Source organism: Sorghum bicolor, chromosome 4 (assembly GCF_000003195.3).
Source record: "Sorghum bicolor cultivar BTx623 chromosome 4, Sorghum_bicolor_NCBIv3, whole genome shotgun sequence".
Taxonomy (NCBI): Eukaryota; Viridiplantae; Streptophyta; class Magnoliopsida; order Poales; family Poaceae; genus Sorghum; species Sorghum bicolor.
The window spans coordinates 52,587,574-52,606,912 of record NC_012873.2 but is presented as its reverse complement, the minus strand read 5'-3'; the positions used below and the strand labels follow the sequence as shown (position 1 = coordinate 52,606,912).

The 19,339-nt window shown below is 44.6% G+C and overlaps 3 protein-coding genes across 7 annotated transcripts; 1 reads left to right on the top strand and 2 right to left on the bottom strand.

Moving 5' to 3' along the window:
* Nucleotides 1,136–4,792, bottom strand: LOC8061049. The gene is made up of 3 exons (XM_021459544.1): nucleotides 3,605–4,792; nucleotides 1,605–1,696; nucleotides 1,136–1,495 (listed from the first exon to the last, which is right to left on the bottom strand). The coding sequence occupies exons 1-2, from the start codon at nucleotides 4,790–4,792 to the stop codon at nucleotides 1,625–1,627; spliced, it is 1,260 nt and encodes a 419-aa protein (XP_021315219.1). The 3' UTR covers nucleotides 1,136–1,495; nucleotides 1,605–1,624.
* LOC110434681 (protein FAR1-RELATED SEQUENCE 5-like) lies at nucleotides 10,849–15,158 on the top strand. Of its 5 annotated transcripts, none has more exons than XR_002452313.1 (4): nucleotides 10,849–11,143; nucleotides 11,238–13,550; nucleotides 14,202–14,387; nucleotides 14,512–15,158. XR_002452313.1 is itself a non-coding variant. In XM_021459280.1 (2 exons), the coding sequence occupies exon 2, from the start codon at nucleotides 11,270–11,272 to the stop codon at nucleotides 13,421–13,423; it is 2,154 nt and encodes a 717-aa protein (XP_021314955.1). In that variant the 5' UTR covers nucleotides 10,849–11,143; nucleotides 11,238–11,269; the 3' UTR covers nucleotides 13,424–13,712. The 5 variants fall into 5 exon arrangements, 1 of the variants encoding a protein (XP_021314955.1); XR_002452315.1 differs by having other exon boundaries at nucleotides 14,184–14,387; XR_002452312.1 differs by lacking the exon at nucleotides 14,202–14,387.
* Nucleotides 14,192–18,043, bottom strand: LOC8061048 (ammonium transporter 3 member 3). Its single transcript, XM_002452204.2, has 2 exons — nucleotides 16,692–18,043; nucleotides 14,192–14,994 (listed from the first exon to the last, which is right to left on the bottom strand). The coding sequence occupies exons 1-2, from the start codon at nucleotides 17,635–17,637 to the stop codon at nucleotides 14,486–14,488; spliced, it is 1,455 nt and encodes a 484-aa protein (XP_002452249.1). The 5' UTR covers nucleotides 17,638–18,043; the 3' UTR covers nucleotides 14,192–14,485.

Sequence of the window (19,339 nt, the reverse complement as noted above, 5' to 3'; positions counted from 1 at the left end):
AATCAATCTCCATGCCATCACATCCTGGCTGCAATGCCCTTCGTCGGAGCCAGCATCCATGTAGCACGTAGTATTAGTTAGTCAAGAGTCACCGAGTACTGATGATCATCATATCATTACTTAAGAAAATTGGTAAATTCGTAGAGGGGTGCTAGCTGCAGACAAAATGCAGAATATGTTTACGTTCAAAATAAAATGCAGAATATATGGAAACAGGTACCATACCATTCTGAAGCGAACAAGGGAGCATCCCAGGAGGGGCACCTACCGCCTAGGCTTATGGCACCGTGGTTTCCACGACAAGCTGGAGCAGCGTCCAGACGGAGGAGATCTCCGCTGTCCATGCTCCAAATTGACCCACCCACGCGGTTGGCGTCCGAGCGGAAGGTGAACAGATTGGGGCCGTCCGCGTCGTCGCCACCCTCGGCGACCACAAACTCCCTCAGGAGCTCTGAAAGCCAATCAGAGCAGCCAGTCGACCGTCAGGAGCACAAGGCTGAAATTAGAAATAGAAAAACAAAAACAAAATACGGAGGTTGCTATAATTTTGTGAAACTCATGTTGAAAATGGCAAAATTTTACAAAGTCACCTCGTGTTGCTGCGCGGTGAAACTGTGAAGGAATGGGGAGCAGTTTCGGTGGAGGCTTTTCCGATGGAATTACTGGACAGTGGACACAAACACACACCCCGCGATGACATGCATACTGATGAAGTCATGTAGTAACTCTAATGACAACATTATCAAAACTGGCATCAATAATGTTGTTGTAATGAACTGATGTCGAGTTGATAAGGTGAAAAATGTGACTTATGGAGCGAGATTTACATCATACTAGCAACTAGCTGGAGCTTTTGGGGCCTTTTCTGAATTGCAGGCATAGTGCTGGTGATTACGCTCAAGATGTAGCGCACCTCCAGGAAATCACGTAGTAAATCCTGTTGTATGCATGTTTGATTGATGTTCAATTGCCATGGCAAGATCCAACTTGAATCTCTGTCATTGTATTCATTGTCTTTGGAAAAGAAAAAAGAAAGGAGGAGAAAGAAGATGAGGTCACACTCAGCAAAACCACCAGTGGGTTGTTCCTGTTTGTGCTGGAAAATTGTTTCACCCAGCAACAATTAATTCAATTATTCAATCATATGGACAACATCAACACCTTTTATATGAATATATCCAACAAGCTCTGAAACCATACAAGTATATCCAGCAGCTGATAAAGCGTCAACAATTAAAACTGAATACAATACTTCTGAGAGAAGTAATGAATACAATACTTCTGAGAGGATTAGACAGCATGGATAGAGGTAACAAAATTGTATAGTTAGTTTCTGACAGTTAGAATTGTATAGTTTGTGACCAGAAAAGACTTGAATCCCTGTCTACACTCTTGTCTGATCACAGCCAAAACAGGAAACAACAACAAAGGCTTTGCCCACGACCTTTTCCTTTTTGAGGCAAATTTGCGCACGGCCTTCACACTTGGTCACGCCCTGCACAAAAGAGGAGTAACTTCACGTTTGCTGCTGAAAGACGATATATAGCCCAAGAAAGGAAAAGGTATATAGCTAGGCGGTCAACCCAAGAGAAGTATAATCGCACCGTGAATGGGGATTTCATCCTTAAGCTGGATCCTCATCCGTGCTGTCGCCCTGGGCTAGTTCCGTTTTCTGGTATACGACCTGTAACGGTTCCTTCAAAGAAGTAAAACACCACGTAATCAGTCAAGAGTTACTGAATACGATAATAATATATGTACTAAAAGAATCGCTAAATGTGCGAGGAAATTTATTCTGGAGCAGAAATCTCAGTCAAACTGAAGGAATGCCTCTCTAAACAGGTTTCAGGTTCATGAAATTCTGGAACAGAAAACACAGTCAAACTGATGGAATGCCTCTCTAAACATGTTCAGTTCATGAATTCCAGTAGCATCATTCTCTGTACCTGCATGCAGTCATTTACTTCTTAGTTTGGGCTTCGTTATTAAGCTCAAATTTGTCGTAGCAAGTTGTTCATGCTCAAATTAAAAACAGGATGGAGATTGCAACATACACAGTCACCGGCTCCATGGTTTACATTTTTTTATACTAATTATCATTCATATTTCATCAGTGCAGAAAGTCTCCCTTAATTTTCCCTGCTCCCAACTGAAGATGAACATGAACAGTTGACATAGCAGAGTAGTAGTCATGTAATTGCCGAAAGTTCCATATCTCAGTGCTAACTATTCCCTCCATTCCAAATTTTAAGACATTCCAAGAATTTTAGAGAGTCAAAGCATCTCAAGTTTTACCAAAATTATAGAAAGAATTACAAAGATATATGACATTAAATAGGTATACTATGAAAATATAATTAATAAAGAATCTAATAGTACTTAGTTGGTATAATAAATGCTATTATCTTATCATATAAGTTTTGGTCAAATTTGACATGTTTTGACTCTTCGAGATTCTTGGAATGTCTTATAATTTAGGATGTAGGGAGTAATAAGGGGATCATAGGTGACTGTTATCATGATAAGTACCAATACCATCGATGCAAACAGATATACTACTTACTCTACATGACGTTTTGCAAGGTCATCCATGCATACGAAGGCATCAGGCATCTCATGTCATCTCATCCCATGAAATTCAAATTGCAAGTAAAGCTAGGACTAAGACAGGCGGATGGAAAACACATGTGGAAAATTTCCCCTGCTCCCAACTGAAGATAAACATGAACAGTTCATATGTACTAGAGTAGTACTCATGCAATTGCTGAAAGATTCCATATATCTCAGTGGTAATTAACAAGGGGATCATAGGTCGGTGACCGTTATCATGATAAGCACCGTACCATGGTTGCAAATGGATACACTACTCAGGCATCTCATGTGAAATTCAAATTGCAAGTAAGAGCAACTCCAACCATTATGCAAATGGACTTGGCATTTACCAAAATGCATAAAACTCCAAAAAAAACCCCTCCAATCGTTATGCATTTGGACTTTGCATTTTACATAGCTATGCATTTGGAGGGGGAAACTTGGCATATATGCCAAAGGAGTCCGGCTATGCAAAACCCCTCCCTTCGCGCGGTTTGGCTTCGCGCCGCCACAAACTTCGCGCGATACAGAAGCTTCGCGCGTCCTCTTCGACAGCTTCGCTCGCGACGAAGCCTTCCTCATCAACGCCAGCCAGGTAATCATGCATATTCATCATATATAGAGTAGCTGAGCGTGGATCGGAGCATGGCCGCGGCTCCTAGGTCGTTTAGGGTTTAGGGCGACGGCGGCGAGCTGAACGTGGAGACCGGCGGCGAGCTGAACGTGCGCCGGCGGCGGGCTGTTTGGCCGCGCGTGGAAGGAGTGCCGCGCGGGATGCAGTGCTGCGGGAAGTTTGGCGCGGGATCGACTTGGCATTTTGCATAACGGTTGGAGATCACCCGATTTTAGCCTTGCCATTCTCATTTAGGGGTTTGCAATTTGCTTAAAATGCATAACTTCAAATGCATAATGGTTGGAGATGCTCTAAAGCTCGTCGGAGTCGGACTAGGACATGCGGATGGAAACACACACATGTGGAAAATGGCAAGCACAAATTAAGCTAGTGCCGTACCGTTTTGAAGGAAGGGCGCTTCCAAGCGAGAACGTCTCGCTGGTTGATCGGCCGTGGCACGCCGTCCTGCTGGTCCGGCATCACCGCGAAGTGCACGACGGCGCTTTGGTTCACGTCGACGGAGAAGACGTACTGCTCCAGGAAGAAGTAGACGACGGCGGGCTCGTGGGGGTGCACAAGCGCGACCACGGGGACCACATCCCTCGGCATCTGCGCGTAGTTGGCGCTGTTGTTCCAGATGTTCGCCAGCGTCGTCTGCCTGGGGTTGTCCTCCCACCTGGCGTCGATGATCGACTCCGGCAAGTCCAGCGTCCAGACGACCACCCGCGTCTCTCCCTCGGGATCGTTGCGCCTGCGAGCGACGTCCACGAACCGCATCCCGCCGGCGCTCACACCCACGATGCGGTACCTGTCGATGTGCGCCGGCGGCTCGTGCCTGTCCTCGAACCCGGCGAGGACCGGGAGCGCCACGAACTCCAGCTTCGGCTGTAGGTCTTTGACCGGGGCCGGGTCGCAGGCGACGAGGCCCCGCGAGAGGTTGACCCACCAGAGCTTCTCGTCGTGGGCGATCACGTCGTGGGTAGTCCAGTGCGGGTTGGCCTCGTCGTCGACGACGGGCCAGTTGAGATACGCCTGGTTCCACTCCCACTCCAACTTGTCGTCGTTCTCCGGGTCCCGGCGAGTGCGGCAGGTGATGAAGGGGACGGTGTTGTCCGCTTCTTCGCGATTGTTGGCCTGGAGCTCCGCGACCACGTTCTTGCCGTTGCCGCCGCGGATGCTGAGGAAGCCGACGTTCCTGACGCCGGAGAAGTCGGGCAATCCGGGGGTGCGGTTGAGGAGGCGCGTGGCGGTGACGTCGAACACGCTGCGTCCGGCGGCGGCGGCCCGCTCATCAGGCATGAAGTCGTTGCCGGCGTCGAGCGCCAGGAAGAAGATGTTCGGGGTGTTGGGCTCGGAGGGCCTCTCGAGCTCGTGGAGGAGGAGGTCCTTGTGGCAGGTGGCGACGATGGAGAGCTCGCCGCGGACGACGTCGTCCCTGGTGAGCGCGGTGAGCCTGGTGATGCGCGGCGGCGGGCTGTCGAGCGGTAGCTTGAGGCCAAGGCTAGGGTCAACCAAGGCATTGGCGCCGTGCCGCTCGGGGACGACGCGGCCAAGGATGAACCATCGCTCCGGCGCCGCCTGCGCCATTCCGATCGAGAGATCGAGAGAGAGAGGTGGGGAGGGGGAGATTTTGGCAATTGGTATTTTTGGTTGGGCCACCGCCGCGGCGGCGTTGTGTTTTTGTAGGGTTCGGCGTGCGGCGCAAGATGGTGCTCCGATGGACGCTTAGTTCGCCGCTGCGGCGGCGTGTTACCGTGAGGAGGAGTAACCGACTAGTAAGGTGGTAAGAAAATGGAGGTAACTAAACAAGGTACTGTAATAGCCTAATAGGGTATCAGAGAGCACAGGGCCAGGCCGGTGGAGGAGCAGCTTCCGAATTGCGGTTTATTTTTATCCAACAAGGATATTAGAAGATTTATTTATTACATGATTTTTTTGCAAGAATTTTATACATTATGTTTATTTTCATGAAACAATATATAGAGATACAAAAGGCCCTATTTACAGGATGTTTATACAATATGTTTATTTACATTATGTTTATTTTCATGAAATCACCTCTCTGTTATTTTTTGTCCTCGGCTAGGCGAGTGCACATGAGTTGCAACGAGAAGATGATCATGTATTCATGTGTTACATTTGGTTGCATTTACGAATCAAATCAACCATGTCAACTTAACGTGACTACCCAATTACAATTTGTTTTAAATTTTTCAAAAAATCTCGGATGTTAATATAGTTTACATCAGAATTGTAATTTTCAATAAGACAGTGCCTTTGTAGTTGATAATTTTTTTATTTAAGATCATTTAGGGGTCTATATATTCATTTTAAGTTATCTAATTTTGAAATTTGGTTTCTCTGAAATTTTCAAACGACCTCTCAATTTGACGCAGTCTGTACCAGAGTTGTAGATTTCAACGTGATATATAATTTTGTGGTTATTTATTTGATATCGTTTGGAGACTCAATTTTTTTTGTCTTTTGAAAAAAAATCAAAGAAATTGAATTCCTAATCTAGGAATTTAAAATGAATTTGGACCTCTAAATGCCCTCATATAAGAATATTGTTAACTACAACTTTGGTGTATACTATATCAACAGCAGAGATCTTTGAAAAAAAAATTAAAAATCAATTTTAAAACTAGAGAACTTAAAACTAATAATTCAGGCTCTAAACTATCTCAAATAAAAAATAGTTAACTATAAAGTTATAGATCTTACTATAATGATAACTTTGGTATAGATTATGTCAACGTATGAGGTCATTTTTAAATTTAAAAAATTTAATTTCAATATCTAGTAACTTAAAATGAGTATTTGAGCATCTAAAATATATTAAATATAAAAGTTATAAACTACAAAGTTATAGACCGTGTTGAGGTGTAAACTTTGAATAAAGTTTTTATTCATACAACTTCATATAAAAAAGTTATGCTCTTCTACATATATAAAAAAAAAGAGAAAAGAAAGATCAAATGGCTACTGCTACATCAACAAAACAGCCACTTTTAAAATGTCAAGAAGGTACTTTATCTGATTTAAAAGTTAAGAAGGTATATTATCGGGTATTATAGTTTGAGTGGTCTTTCAAACGACTAGTTCATCGATGAAGCGGCTTTACCCAAATTTGAAAACGCATAGAACACATATAAATTTGAAAGCACATAGAACACGAAAATGGTACTCTCTCTATTTCAAATTATAAGATATTTTAAGAATCTAGGAAAGTCAAAGTATCTCAAATTTGACCAAAATTATAGAAAGAATTACAAAAAATATGATATCAGATAAATATACTATAAAAAATATGTTACTTAGGCCCCGTTTGGCACAGCTCCACTTCATTAGTGAAGCTGTTTTTTTAGACTTCATCTCCATGAACAACTCTATCGGTGGAGCTGGAGCTGTTTTGGTAAATCATTTGGCAAAACAGCTTCTTCCTTAAAATGTGCGCTCACATAACACCATGTAGAATGAGGTGAAGCCAGAAGAAACCACTATTTTTTTCTCCTTTGCACCCCAAAACTCTGTGAGAGCATGTTTTTAGGAGCTTCATTGGTGGAGCCATTTTATTTTATCCCGTTTGGCAAAAAACAGCTCCAAACGGCTCTTGAAGCCGCTGGAGAAGTCCTGCCAAACGGGGCCTTAATTGGGATTTTTTTTATTTATTTGCCACCCTTAAATGTGCCAACTATGTGTGTGTCACTGACATGTGAGACCATATAAGTCACTGACATGTGGGCCAGGAATAATTTGGGATAAACGGACTAAATGACAACTTTAGTGTTCTGTCACCGAAAGAGTTTATGTTGTCCTACTAGTTTTTCTTTGTCTAATCCGTTTGTTTGCTGCAATTTTCCATCAAAATCCGTCACATGCGACCCAATTTTTTACAATTTAGCTTTTTTTTAAGAAATTTCTCTTTTAGACCTCTGGATAACTTAAACTTAGTTTTAGATCCAGGGGGTCGACGCTATGATTCACGGTGTCGAGGTTAGACGTCTCGACGCCATGGATCACGGCGTCGAGCTCCCTGGCCAAGCACAGCGTGGCGCGTGCGTGGCGGTTTACGTGGCCAAAAAAAATACTCGACGCCGTAGATCATGGCGTCGAGCTTGGCGCCACATATCACGGCGTCGAGCTCGACGCCGCAGATCACGGCGTCGAGCTGTGTAATCCAAATACTGCCCGATGTCCTCTTCCTCCCTGCTCACCTCGCCCACCTCGCTAAACCGCACCGCGCTCACCCCGCCGCGCCGCGCCGCGCCCGCCCGCCGCGCCCGCTTCGCCTGCGCCTTGTCCGCGGTCTGGTGGCCGACCACGGTGGTGGGCCGCGCCTCCTCCTCCTCCACCGTGAATCCTCCACTGACGGTGAGCCTCTTTTCTTCTTGTTTTTCTTGCACCGATAATTTTGTATATTGGATAATTCATATAATTAGTTTTTTATTAGTGTTGTAATTTAGTTAGATATTACATGTATTGAAATATACTATATAATATAGCGTAGTATTTTAACTTATTTATATAGTTTGGTGACAATGTAGTCCCATTTTAGTTAGTAAATTTAGTTATATAGTAAGATACATAATTAGTTAAATAGATACATAGTTAGTTAGATAGTTTCATATTTAGGTAGATATATAGATAGTTTGATTCTTATTTATAGACATAGGTATTATTTTAGAAAGGTAATAATAATATAGTTCTACTTGTATTATTTATGTCCCTAGTAACTTTTGTGTTGTGCATTCCAATTAGATGGACAACGTAGTAACCCTATATCATGGAGGAAGTGTGGAGGAAGATCAAAGAGAATGTTTGTTTTATTAGAATGCAAAGGGTTTCTTTGATGTTTGATGATCGACCTTTGTGTTTCTGAGTTGATGGGTAGTGCTCGTGACGAGCTTAAATGCAATTCAATTGAAGATGACATATTGTTTGAGGGGGTACTTCACCATGGCCGGTAGGGACAATTTTTAGACGGTTGGTCTCAATTTTATCCGAGGTTCAATGGGACAAATATGTCAAAACTGTCATGAAGAGTAAGTTTCAATGTTTGGATTTGGTTGTGCGCAAGTTGTCCAAGGAGCCAACCCCTCCAGTGGATTCTTCTCCTAATTGCCAACCACCCCATGGTGGGTTCTCGCCAGAACCAGACAATCCGGCACCCTCAGCTCCCCCGTTACCCAGTCACGAGGTGGGTGTGGAAGATGTGGTTGTCGTTTCTGATGCTCAATCCGGTCCCAATGAGGCTGGAACATTTGTCGGTGGTGTTGGTGTTGGCAGCCTAGAGACCCCTATGACCTAGAAAATTCAATGTAAGCGGTGTAGTTACATTATTTATTTCGTTACCCTTCCTTTGTTTGATTTCGTTGTCTCAATTGTATCCATATTTGTGGTTTTGTTGTAGGTGACAATCGAGTAATGATTGTTGTCCTTCTGTGCCTCCATCAGTTAATATTGATGCAGCTTTTATAGCATCTAACAGTTTGGATGTTAATATTGAGGATGATGAGGAGCCCTATGGCACAAGTAGAGCTGTTGATTCCGATGATGACCACCCAGTTGCACCTTTAAGTGAACAAGAAATGGAGCTTATCAGACGTTTCTGTCCTGATCGTGATCCACTAGTTCACGAGTTTAGTGACCTCAGTCGTTCTCAAAATGCTTATGTAGAGAGAAGAGATGACGAGCTGCTAGAGGCTCCTGAGGCTAGTGACAGTGTGCAAATTCAGAAGGGCATGATCTTTAATGACTTGCCCAGCTTAAGGAGGTGGTTACAGCAATATTCTGTAATACGTAAAAGACCCTTTAAGGTGATGCACTCCTATGTTGAGCGCCGCTACACGGTTATGTGTGAGATGTCAGATTGCAACTAGAGGGTCTGTGCTCGTAAACAGAAGGCCACCGGAAAGTTCAAGATCACAAAAATTGTAGGTCCACACACTTGTGCCTAGACTGACCTTCAACAGAAGCATCGACAATTGACCTCTACCCTTATTGCTAGTACGTTATGCACAACTTTAAAGGGTCAGCCCAACTTGAAGGTCAGAGCAATTATGAACATGGCTCAGAAGATATTTAAGTATGATATAAAGTATGGTAAAGCATGGAGGGCAAAGCAAAGGGCCTGGAAGATGATATATGGGGACTGGGAGGAGGGGTACGAGCAGCTGCCAGCAATGTTCAATGCAATGAAAGCAGCAAATCCAGACATGCATTACGAGTACATTCCGAAGCCTAATGGATGGAGGAATGGGAGGCAGATATTCTTTCGTGCATTCTGGTGCTTTCCACAGTGTGTCCAGGCCTTTAGCCACTGCCGTCCAGTGTTATCAATTGATGGTATTTTTTTTGCTTGGCAAGTACATGGACACTCTTTTGGTAGCCATTTTCTGTGACGCAGACAACGCATTGGTTCCTTTGGCTTTTGCTTTGGTGGAGAGAGAGAACAAAGACAGCTGGGGTTGGTTCATGCGCCTTGTTCGGATACATGTCATTGGCCCACATAGGGAGGTTGGTGTCATATCTGATAGACACCAGGGCATACTCAGTGCCGTACAGGAGCAGATTCCCACCTTTACACCATCGTTGGTGTACTAGGCACCTTGCAGAGAATTTACTTCGGAAGGATGGTACGAAGGAATTAACGATTGAACCTAAAACTACAATTTACCAAATGATAAACAATAATGAATGAAAATTATCGAAACATGTGGAAAGGTTACCTTGGTTTGCTACTTTTTCCATGACGTGGCATTCTACGATTGCATAATATAAGTATTAATCATCCATTCAAAAACCTAGTAATGGTTTATCTAAGTCTACAAAATACACGTAATATAGGTCAAATCAATGTGTCAGAAACTAAGAGGTGAAAGAGTATACCTGCCTCTTCAAGATCTATGGATCAAATCAAACTTTTGATAGTCGAAATATTGAATCCAATGTTCGTGGTCGGTTTTTGAGAGGAAGAGCCGAGAGGAGAGAAGAAAATATAAAATGCGTTCACGGTTAGCGAAGGGCGTCTGCTGGTTTGTAGTTGAAGGCTCGACGCCGTGATCTACGGCGTCGACCTCTCTGCTACGTGGGACACCACGCTGGGCTCGGCCAGAGAGACGTGTAACGTCGACGCCATGAAGCACGACGTTGACCCCTGGATCCAAAACTGTTAAGTTAGAGCAACTCCAGCAGTAGCCTCTAAAACTAAGCCCCTATTTTTAATTTAGGTGCTCTCCCTACTTCTGGGGGCTCAATTTTTTTGCTTCAACTCCAACAGTAGCATCCAAATTTGGGCCCCCAAACTTATTCCAGAGAGAATGACACAAGGGACCCACTCGTCAGTGTCCTTTTCTTCTTCCTCTTTCTTCTTCCTTTGGACATGGACACAATTAGAGCATCGAGCCTGTTACCGTAGGGTGTCATGCACATACAAGGGTAGAGAGAGAAGGAGCATGCGCTGAGGCTAGGACACGCGATGGAGGATGGGGGCTGCCCTGTTGGGCCAACAGGAATGGGATATGGGGGAGAAATATGGATGCCCAGCCAAATATGGAGTCTGGAGTAGGGGCCCTGCTGGAGTAATGTTTTTAGCCTGAGCACCCATATTTAGCTATTGGGGCTTGAGTAGGGGCCCTGCCGGAGTTGCTCTTATCCAAGGGGTCCAAAAGAGAAATTTCCTATAAAAAAAAAGACAAATTGTAAAAAATTGAGTGCACGAAGTCCCCAATCACCTTCCCCCCTTCGCATTTCGTTCGCCGCCATCGACGCCGGCACACAACAATCGAGACCCCAGCCTCCGTCCGCCGTAGTTTTCTCTCGTCCAGGGTCGACCCCTTCGTCGTCGTCCTCCTCCGTTCCGCTAGCACCACTGTGGCGGAGCGGAGATCCACTCATCCGGACTTAGACTGGTTCCCATCTCCTCGTGGTGGTAAGGTATAAGCAACCCTAGCTTACTCGGATTCAATCCCTTCCACGGCGCTTGGTGCCCTACTGATGCAATCCATCCACCCATGCTTCGATTTGGTAGAGTTCAGTACCGGGCTCGGGTGCCCCTCCCCCATGTCGCACGTCGAGCCCACCGCCGTCGGCGCGGACCAGGCCGGCGAGGGGGTGGTCTTGCCGCACGGCGATGGTGTCGGTGGCAGCGGGGGTGATGTGGCAACCGCGGAAGCGCAAGTGGCTGTTGCCGTTTCCACCTCCGGCGACGAGAGGCGGGGCGATTATGGCGACGATGCAGAGAACGAGGAGGAGGAGGCCGCAACGGTGCAGGGCAGCAAGGAGGGCACGGAAGAGCTGCTCCGGAAGGTGGTGTACAGCGAAGAGGCCGCCTACAAGCTCTACTGCGATTACGGCCACCGCATGGGGTTCAGCATCCGGAAAGGGAAGCAGTCCTACTTCACCGGCACCAAGCGGATACGCACAAAGGACTACTTCTGCTCCAAGGAGGGGCTCAAGGAAGGGGAGAAGCTCACCGATACAAATTTCAACGACCCCCACACCAGGACCAATTGCAGGGCCATGGTGCGGTTCAGGGTGAATGATCAGGGGGAGTGGAAGGTTATCCGACTGGTATCTGATCATAACCACAACCTTGCAAAGCCTGAGGAACGACACCTTTTGCGTTCTGCAAGGTCACTTATAGCAGGGCGGTCGAGTTCTGTGGAGGCGATGTTGTATGGGGGTTATCAGGTGCAACCACAATTGCCTGCAGGGAGTACTAGTGCAACCAACAATGTGGAGAATCCGAAGCAAGATTTGCTCCTTGGCTATGGTGCTACAGCAAAGACGCTGACTGTAGGGACTGCGGACGTGCAGAGCCTTGTGAGTCACCTGAAAAGCAGGGCAAATGAAGATGGCATGTTCTACTGGGATGTTCAATTGGACCGAGGTGGTCGGATGACTAATTTCTTTTGGCGTGATGGGAGGAGCAGGACCGACTATGACTGTTTCGGTGATGTGGTCGTGTTTGATTCAACTTATCGCTTGAGCAAACAGAACCTGGTATTTGCACCTTTTGTTGGTGTCAACCATCATTGGCAGACCACTATGTATGGCTGCGCGCTCTTAGCTGACGACTCTACTTCATCTTTTGTGTGGCTGTTCAAGTCTTTCTTGGAGTCCATGGGGAACCGGCATCCACAATCTATTTTCACAAATCTAGATCAAGTTGTGTCAAAAGCAGTTGAGGAGGTTTTCCCAAATGCATGTCATCGCATTGCTCACTGGCACATCCAAAAGAATGCTCAGTCTCGTCTTGGTGCTCTTAATGTTTCAAAACCGTTCAATAAGATGTTCACCAAGTGCATACAGGGATGTGACTCGGAAACAGAGTTTGAGGAAACATGGGCTCAAATGCTCTGTGAATTTAAGTTGCAGGATAACAAATGGCTTAAAAAACTATATAAGCTCAAGCAGAAGTGGTGTAGTGCTTTTAACAAGTGCACCTTTGATGGTGGGATTGAGTATGAACCACAATGTGACAATATGAGCAACATATTTAATAATGTTTCTGATAAGTTGACTTCTCTTGGTGCAATTGCTGTTGCTGTGGATAAACAGACTGAAGATTGGAGGGAAAAAGAATTGGATGAGGATGCACGGTGTTTGCAAAAGCCACCTGCTTGTATCATCAAACACAGTGATATTTTGAATCATGCAGCAAAGGTTTATACACATAGAATCTACAAATTGTTTGAGACAGATTTTCTGGACGGGTGTGGCGCCACAAAATTCAAGGAGCTTCCGTGTCAAGATAGCAACACATATCAATTTGAGATGACCATGCAAGGGCGAGGATCAAGAGTTTGCACAGTTCGTTTCAATATGCCTACGATGCGATTAAGTTGCAGCTGCAGTAAGTTTGAGACAATGGGTTTACTTTGCCCACATGCTCTGAAAGCTCTTAGCATCAAGAATATATGCAAAATTCCAGAAAGTTACATACTGAAGCGGTGGACCAAGGATGCGAAGAAATGGGTTTTCAACCCAAAACAGTATGAATCATCATATCAGGAATGTATGAATAATGAAGCTGCATACTGCAACTATGTTATGAGGTATGCTTATGATCTTGTCACGAAGAGCCAAGGGCAGGAGGCATTAAGGAAAGTGCTGTGGGAGAATCTTGAGAGTGGTGAGAAAGAATTGGAGAGTTACCTAGAAAACGTTACCCAACATGCACCTTCATACCCACTTGAAAGAATCACTAATTAACCTCCTGGACTTATCTGCTGAGGATGAACAAGATACTTCCTTGTTCTTTGGGAGATGCATTCAGAATGTCTCTTAAACTGTACTCTTAAGAGATGAAAACAGATGCTTATCAAAGATACAAGCTTGAGTAAGTTTCATGCTTTCAACTTTCCTAGTAATTGTTCTTGTGATTCCCTTGAATATTCCAGTCTTTGGTGCCACATCTTTTTCAATGCCATGAATCAATTATATATCTGTTAAACTGTTGCAATATGATGAAAATGCACTAGTATCTATTTTCTACTAGGTATTTACTTTGGTGTGATTTGTCTTGGTTAATTGATCAGTTTAGCCACTACTGGGTATATCCAGTATTTGTCTAAAATATATACTCCCTAAATTTCAAACTATAAGGTGTTTTGGCTTTTCTAGATACATTGATTTTACTATGCATTTATATATACACTATGTCTAGATACATAGTAAAAGCAACGTATCTAGAAAAGCTAAAATGTCTTATAGTTTGGAATGGAGGGAGTATTGTGTTATGTAGGGTAGGCAACCTGTGCTAACCCAGTTTGAGAATCCACACTGGAAAGTATTCTACATTTCTGCTGTTCCACATTCGGCTCAGAATTCTGTCCTACCACACCCATATAAATTGGGCACACACATTCATTCTTTTCATGAATGTATTAATGTGTAGCAAAATGAGCACCTGGCATGTTTATCTTTATATTGTGGTTATTGTGGTCAGCAAAATAAAATTCAACTAACACAGGTTTTCACTTGTACAAAGAGTGTTATTGAAGTGAATTTTCTCCATGAGTCATGGCATGAACAACTGCGACAACTTGTGGCAAAGAATATCTTGTTTCTACAGCTTCAAATGTACAGCATAGATAATCATGAAAGCAGAAAAGATTCCAGATCCCCACTCACCAAAAAAAAAAAAAACTGACACTCTACTTCCCTCCATAAACAGGTGCTTAATTGCATACAATTTTGTGTCATCAATTGATAGCAGTTAGCAAACAAATGCACTTTGTGTTTTTTTTCCTTTTAACCTTACAAGAACTATGCTCAAACATTCTGTGTAACTCCTACAGCGACGCTGCTATGTCTGCCTTCATCATGGCGGGTTACGTCATTGAGCTCAGCTTCTGCCCATATAGCATAGGCCTCCTCACCATGTACAGCATCATCCCCGATAAGCAGCTGTTCATCAGAGATTCGGAGGGGCAGGACTAGGCCAATAAGAACACAGATTATGGAAGTGATAACGATGTTCCAGGCAATGACGAAGAGTGCGCCAGCAATCTGCTTCCCAAACTGTGATCCACCATCACCACCATAAAATGCACCTCTGGATTCCTGGATGGAGAGGAAGAGGTTGCAGAGGACGGGCTCAGCAAAAAGTCCCGTAGTGGTGCCGCCGAGGAGCCCAGCCACCGCGTGGGTGTGGAATACGCCAAGGGTGTCGTCGATCCTCTGCATGAAGGACCATTTCTTGTGCAGTACCATCATAGTGTACCAGGGGATGCTACCAGAGAGAATTCCCATCACAATAGCTGCCCACCCTTGCACCAGGCCTATTTGAATGAAAGATATTTGTTAGTTAACCAATTAAAATGGAGAATAGACTAACTATGGAGACTGTTGTACTGGTTTGCTACATATTATATACCTGTACCATGAAATTCTTGATGTCCCCTTTGTCAGTTTGACTATTATATTATGGATTTATTTTTGTTCACTTCCATGAGATTTCATTTGCATACAGATAAATTTTCGGATCTGGAATTTTGTCCAAAAATCTAAACTGTGGGCACGTACACAAAAAATCTAAAAATATCTACCAACAAAACAGAACAAATCAGGAACGTTGCCATCTATTGACAGAAAAATATTTTGTAAGGATATGCCATCGTCAGAACCATGTCTCTGTCAGTCAATTTTTTCTTTTCTTTTTCCCTTTGAGATGCTTGATAAGAAAAATGACACAAAAAGAAATTACGGGCCAATGGGGTGGCAAAGGGAAGCTAGTTCTGATTGGGACAAAATAGAGGTTTCTTTTACTAGCAACCCTTTTTTTCTGATAAAATACCAATCTGTAGTGTTGGCCTGTTTTAGGTGTGTTTGAAACAAGTGAAGGGCCATTAGTTTTGAAAGTCCAGGTCAACCAACGCCCATTACTGCTAGCTGAGCAGCAGGAGTGTCACCTCACAGAAGATAAGATCCCAAATTAAGTACTTGCACGACCCAATTAGATCATCACAAGTTGCGGCATGTTAGTGGCTACAGTTATTTTAAAAGTCTCATTAGGCGGCTGCAGAATCGATCTAATTAAGGTCAGTCTCAGTGGAGAGTTTCATAGCGTTGTTTCCAAGGTTACCATGTCATATGAAATGAAATGAGCCACTCTCAATGGAGAGTTTCATTCCATAGTTTCATAGGCATTTAATTTCAAGACTCATAGAGAGTTGGTAATCGTGTCAAGAGAGTTTCATCTAGATGAAACTCTTTTCTTCTCTCTTCTTAAATACACTGCCATAGAAGATGCAGATCCTTTGATTCTTTGCTGACTTCGTGACATACTGGCCTACTCCCTCTATCTTGAAATAGAAGTCATTATCGTCTCTTGAAATGTCAATTTTTTAAAACTTTGACCAATTATATATAAATAAATTTAAATATTTATAATACATAATTAGTATCATTAGATAGATCGTTAAATATATTTTCATTGAAAATATAAATGTTGCACGTATTTTCTATAAATCTAGTTAAATTTGAAAAAGTTTGATTTGCACATATCTCATAACATCTTTCTTTCTAGGATGGAGGGAATAGTTTCACTTGTTTTCCTTAGTTTAGGCCTTGTTTAGTTCCCAAAAAAATTTATAAAAATTTTCAGATTTCCCGTCACATCGAATCTTTAGACACATGCATAGAGTATTAAATATAGATGAAAATAAAAACTAATTGTACAGTTTGATCGGAATTGACGAGACAAATCTTTTGAGCCTAGTTAGTCCATGATTGGATAATATTTTTCAAATACAAACGAAAATACTACAGTGTCGATTTCTCAAAAAAAATTGAAACTAAACAAGGCCTATTTACTTTCCACTTTTCCAACCGTGGTGTTAAGCAACCAACCAATAATACAAGTTGCAAAACTTTTAATTGGTTAGGTTTTGACTGAAGGAGTCTGTCTGGCGTCTGCCAATGGATATGGATTGTAGCAAGCGAAAGGAAGCTACTCTACTCGGTAGTCGGTACTCACCTGCACCAGGGGTGATGCATACAAGGCCGGTGATCATGCCCTGCACGGCGCCGATCACCGACGGCTTCCCGAAGAAGAAGACATCAAGGAGCGTCCACATGAGGAGGCTGGTGGAGGCACAGATATGCGTGTTGAGCACCGCCATGGACGAGTCGATGTTGGCCGCGTAAGGGTCGCCGCCGTTGAAGCCAGTCCATCCAAGCCACAGCAGTCCGGCCCCCGCCAGCACCAGCAGGATGTTGTTGGGAGGGAACCGCTCCCTGTCCGACGCCGACCTCGGCCCCACCCAGTACGCGGCGGTGAGGCCGGCGATCCCGGAGGAGAGGTGGATGACGTATCCGCCGGAGTAGTCGATGACGCCCCACTGGAAGAGGAAGCCGCCGCCCCAGAGCGAGAAGGCGGAGACGGTGTAGGAGAAGGTGATCCAGAGCGGGACGAAGGCCATCCACGCCTTGATGTTCATGCGCGCCAGCAGCGAGCCGGCGAGGATGATGACGGTGATGCTGGCGAACATGCACTGGAAGTAGACCATGGTGGCGGCCGGGTAGAGCGGGCGGAGCATGGCCGCCTCGGCGGTCGTCCCGTCGTCGCGGCGGCGGTACTGCACGGCGGTGGCCGTGAGCTGCGACTGCGCCACCAGGAAGCTCTGCCCGAGGGCCGGCCTGGCTTTGCCCCAGAACGGGAGGAGCCTGTCGCCGAACGACATGTTGTACGCCCACACCACCCAGCAGATCCAGACGGCGGCGAAGGCGTACAGCGCCATGAAGGCGGAGTTGATGGCCCATTTCTTCTTCACGATGCTGCCGTACAGGATCACCAGCCCCGGCATGCTCTGCAGGCCCACCAGCGTCGCCGATGTCATCTGCCACGCATTGTCGCCCTTGTTCAGCCACTCCGGCGACGACGGCGAGCTCTGGTACGCCAGCGGTATGGCGCCTGCTGCCATGGCTGGCACTCGAAAGCTTGGTAGGTGGAGAGGGCAGAGCAGGAGGAAGGAGTGGGTTGAGTTGCACTGAACTTCAGCAGCAAGGCAGCAAAGCTTTTGTAAGGCTTGTCTTTGTCTCTACCTGTGAATCAATCCTACGTAGTACAGTATCAATATCAACTTTATTGCTCCCTCGCTACAAACACCCAAGTTGAAGGTCAGAGTCTTAAAAACAGGGGCAGGCAGCAAAAGATTGGTATTAGCACGCTGATGAAATGAACCTGTACTTACCCAAGTATAATATCATCGCTATCTGTGCTTCACGCTGTGCTGTGAACTTGTGATCATCTCACTAGTTGATTTTAGTACTACTCCGATATGATTGGTCCTAGGAATCTTAATAAGGGCATGTTGATGAACAGAATAGATCTAAGCCTTATTTAGTTCCGAAAAGTTTTCACTTTTCGGAACTAAACAAGGCCCTAGTGTGAAAACTCACCTCTTGAGATGCTTGTCACGTCACAGCACGAGCATCTTGCATCTTTTTTATTATATATACTACGATTTGCATTATGATAGTGCTAGTTGTGAGCTGGAACGGTGACTTGGCTCCATCAGCGATGCAATGCTCAGAAGATGACTTCATTATTAAGGGGAACATGGTTGTTTTCCTGCAGAATAAAGCAGAACACAGAAAAGGACTTGGTTTGGCATTTTGGTTGACCTCGAGTAGCTGTTGCAGACTTGCGTTTTCCGTCTGAGAAGAACACTTTAGATACTACCATCATGGCATGAAGTAGAGTAGAAGTAGGCAGCTGCAACTTTCGTCGCCTACTATTCCCGGCCCAGTCTAGCTAAGATTAGTGGCATCACCATCCTAGAAACGAATGCATGCAGTCGATAACAAGTGCTTCCGGAGATTAGGATTCGTGCTTCTCCAAATGACTGAATCAAAGGTGTTAAGTGTCAACTGTCATCTCATCTCCCTCGGCATGATTGGTATTTTTGTAACTTTTTATTATTATTGCGAAAGAGCGGAAGCATCAGCGTTTGTTGACGACTCTTGGCTTGTGAAAACATGCCCCCCTGTTTCTGCGTTGCCCGTCGGCGGCCGGGGTGGTCGCTCAGCGTCGCGTTTGGACTCCTTACCTGCCGACCTCCGAAGGCTTTGTTTTCAGTCGCATTCGGCTGTAAAACGACACACTTGGACTTGGCAAGCGACGTCGTGACCGTGAATCCCAAATCCAAAAGATTCCAGGCGAACACTCATGAATGAACCGTCAAGGGGTGCTTCCACACTCTCTAGAACGCCTTTTGAGTTCGCGCGAATAATCCGTGGAGAAAAGCACAAAGTGAAGTGTCAGCATGGAGTTGACCTTTGACCGGGTGCTGCAACTGCGAGCTACTAGTACCAAGGCCTTATTTTAGCCCTTGTTTAGTTCGTAAAAAATTTCAAGATTTTCTCTCACATCGAATATTTAGTCGTATGTATGGAGCATTAAATATAGACGAAAATAAAAACTAACTGCACAATTTACCTGTAATTTGTGAGATCAATCTTTTGAGCCTAGTTACTCCGTGATTGGACAATGTTTGTCAAATAAAAACGAAATGCTACAGTAGCCAAAAACAAAAAATTTTGCGAACTAAACAAGGCCTTAGTTCTAAAAATTTTTACAAAATAGACGTAGTAATATTTTCATTTATATTTGATAAATATTAT

What these genes read in the sequence shown, in the direction of transcription:
- LOC8061049 (XM_021459544.1), bottom strand. Translation starts at nt 4,792, where the DNA reads ATGGCGCAGGCGGCGCCGGAGCGATGGTTCATCCTTGGCCGCGTCGTC. An exon ending in AGCGCCCTTCCTTCAAAACG is followed by an intron (nt 1,697 to 3,604) that starts GTACGGCACTAG and finishes ACTTCTTTGAAG; the next exon opens with GAACCGTTACAGGTCGTATA.
- LOC110434681 (XM_021459280.1), top strand. Translation starts at nt 11,270, where the DNA reads ATGTCGCACGTCGAGCCCACCGCCGTCGGCGCGGACCAGGCCGGCGAG.
- LOC8061048 (XM_002452204.2), bottom strand. Translation starts at nt 17,637, where the DNA reads ATGGCAGCAGGCGCCATACCGCTGGCGTACCAGAGCTCGCCGTCGTCG. An exon ending in ATGCATCACCCCTGGTGCAG is followed by an intron (nt 14,995 to 16,691) that starts GTGAGTACCGAC and finishes TCATTCAAATAG; the next exon opens with GCCTGGTGCAAGGGTGGGCA.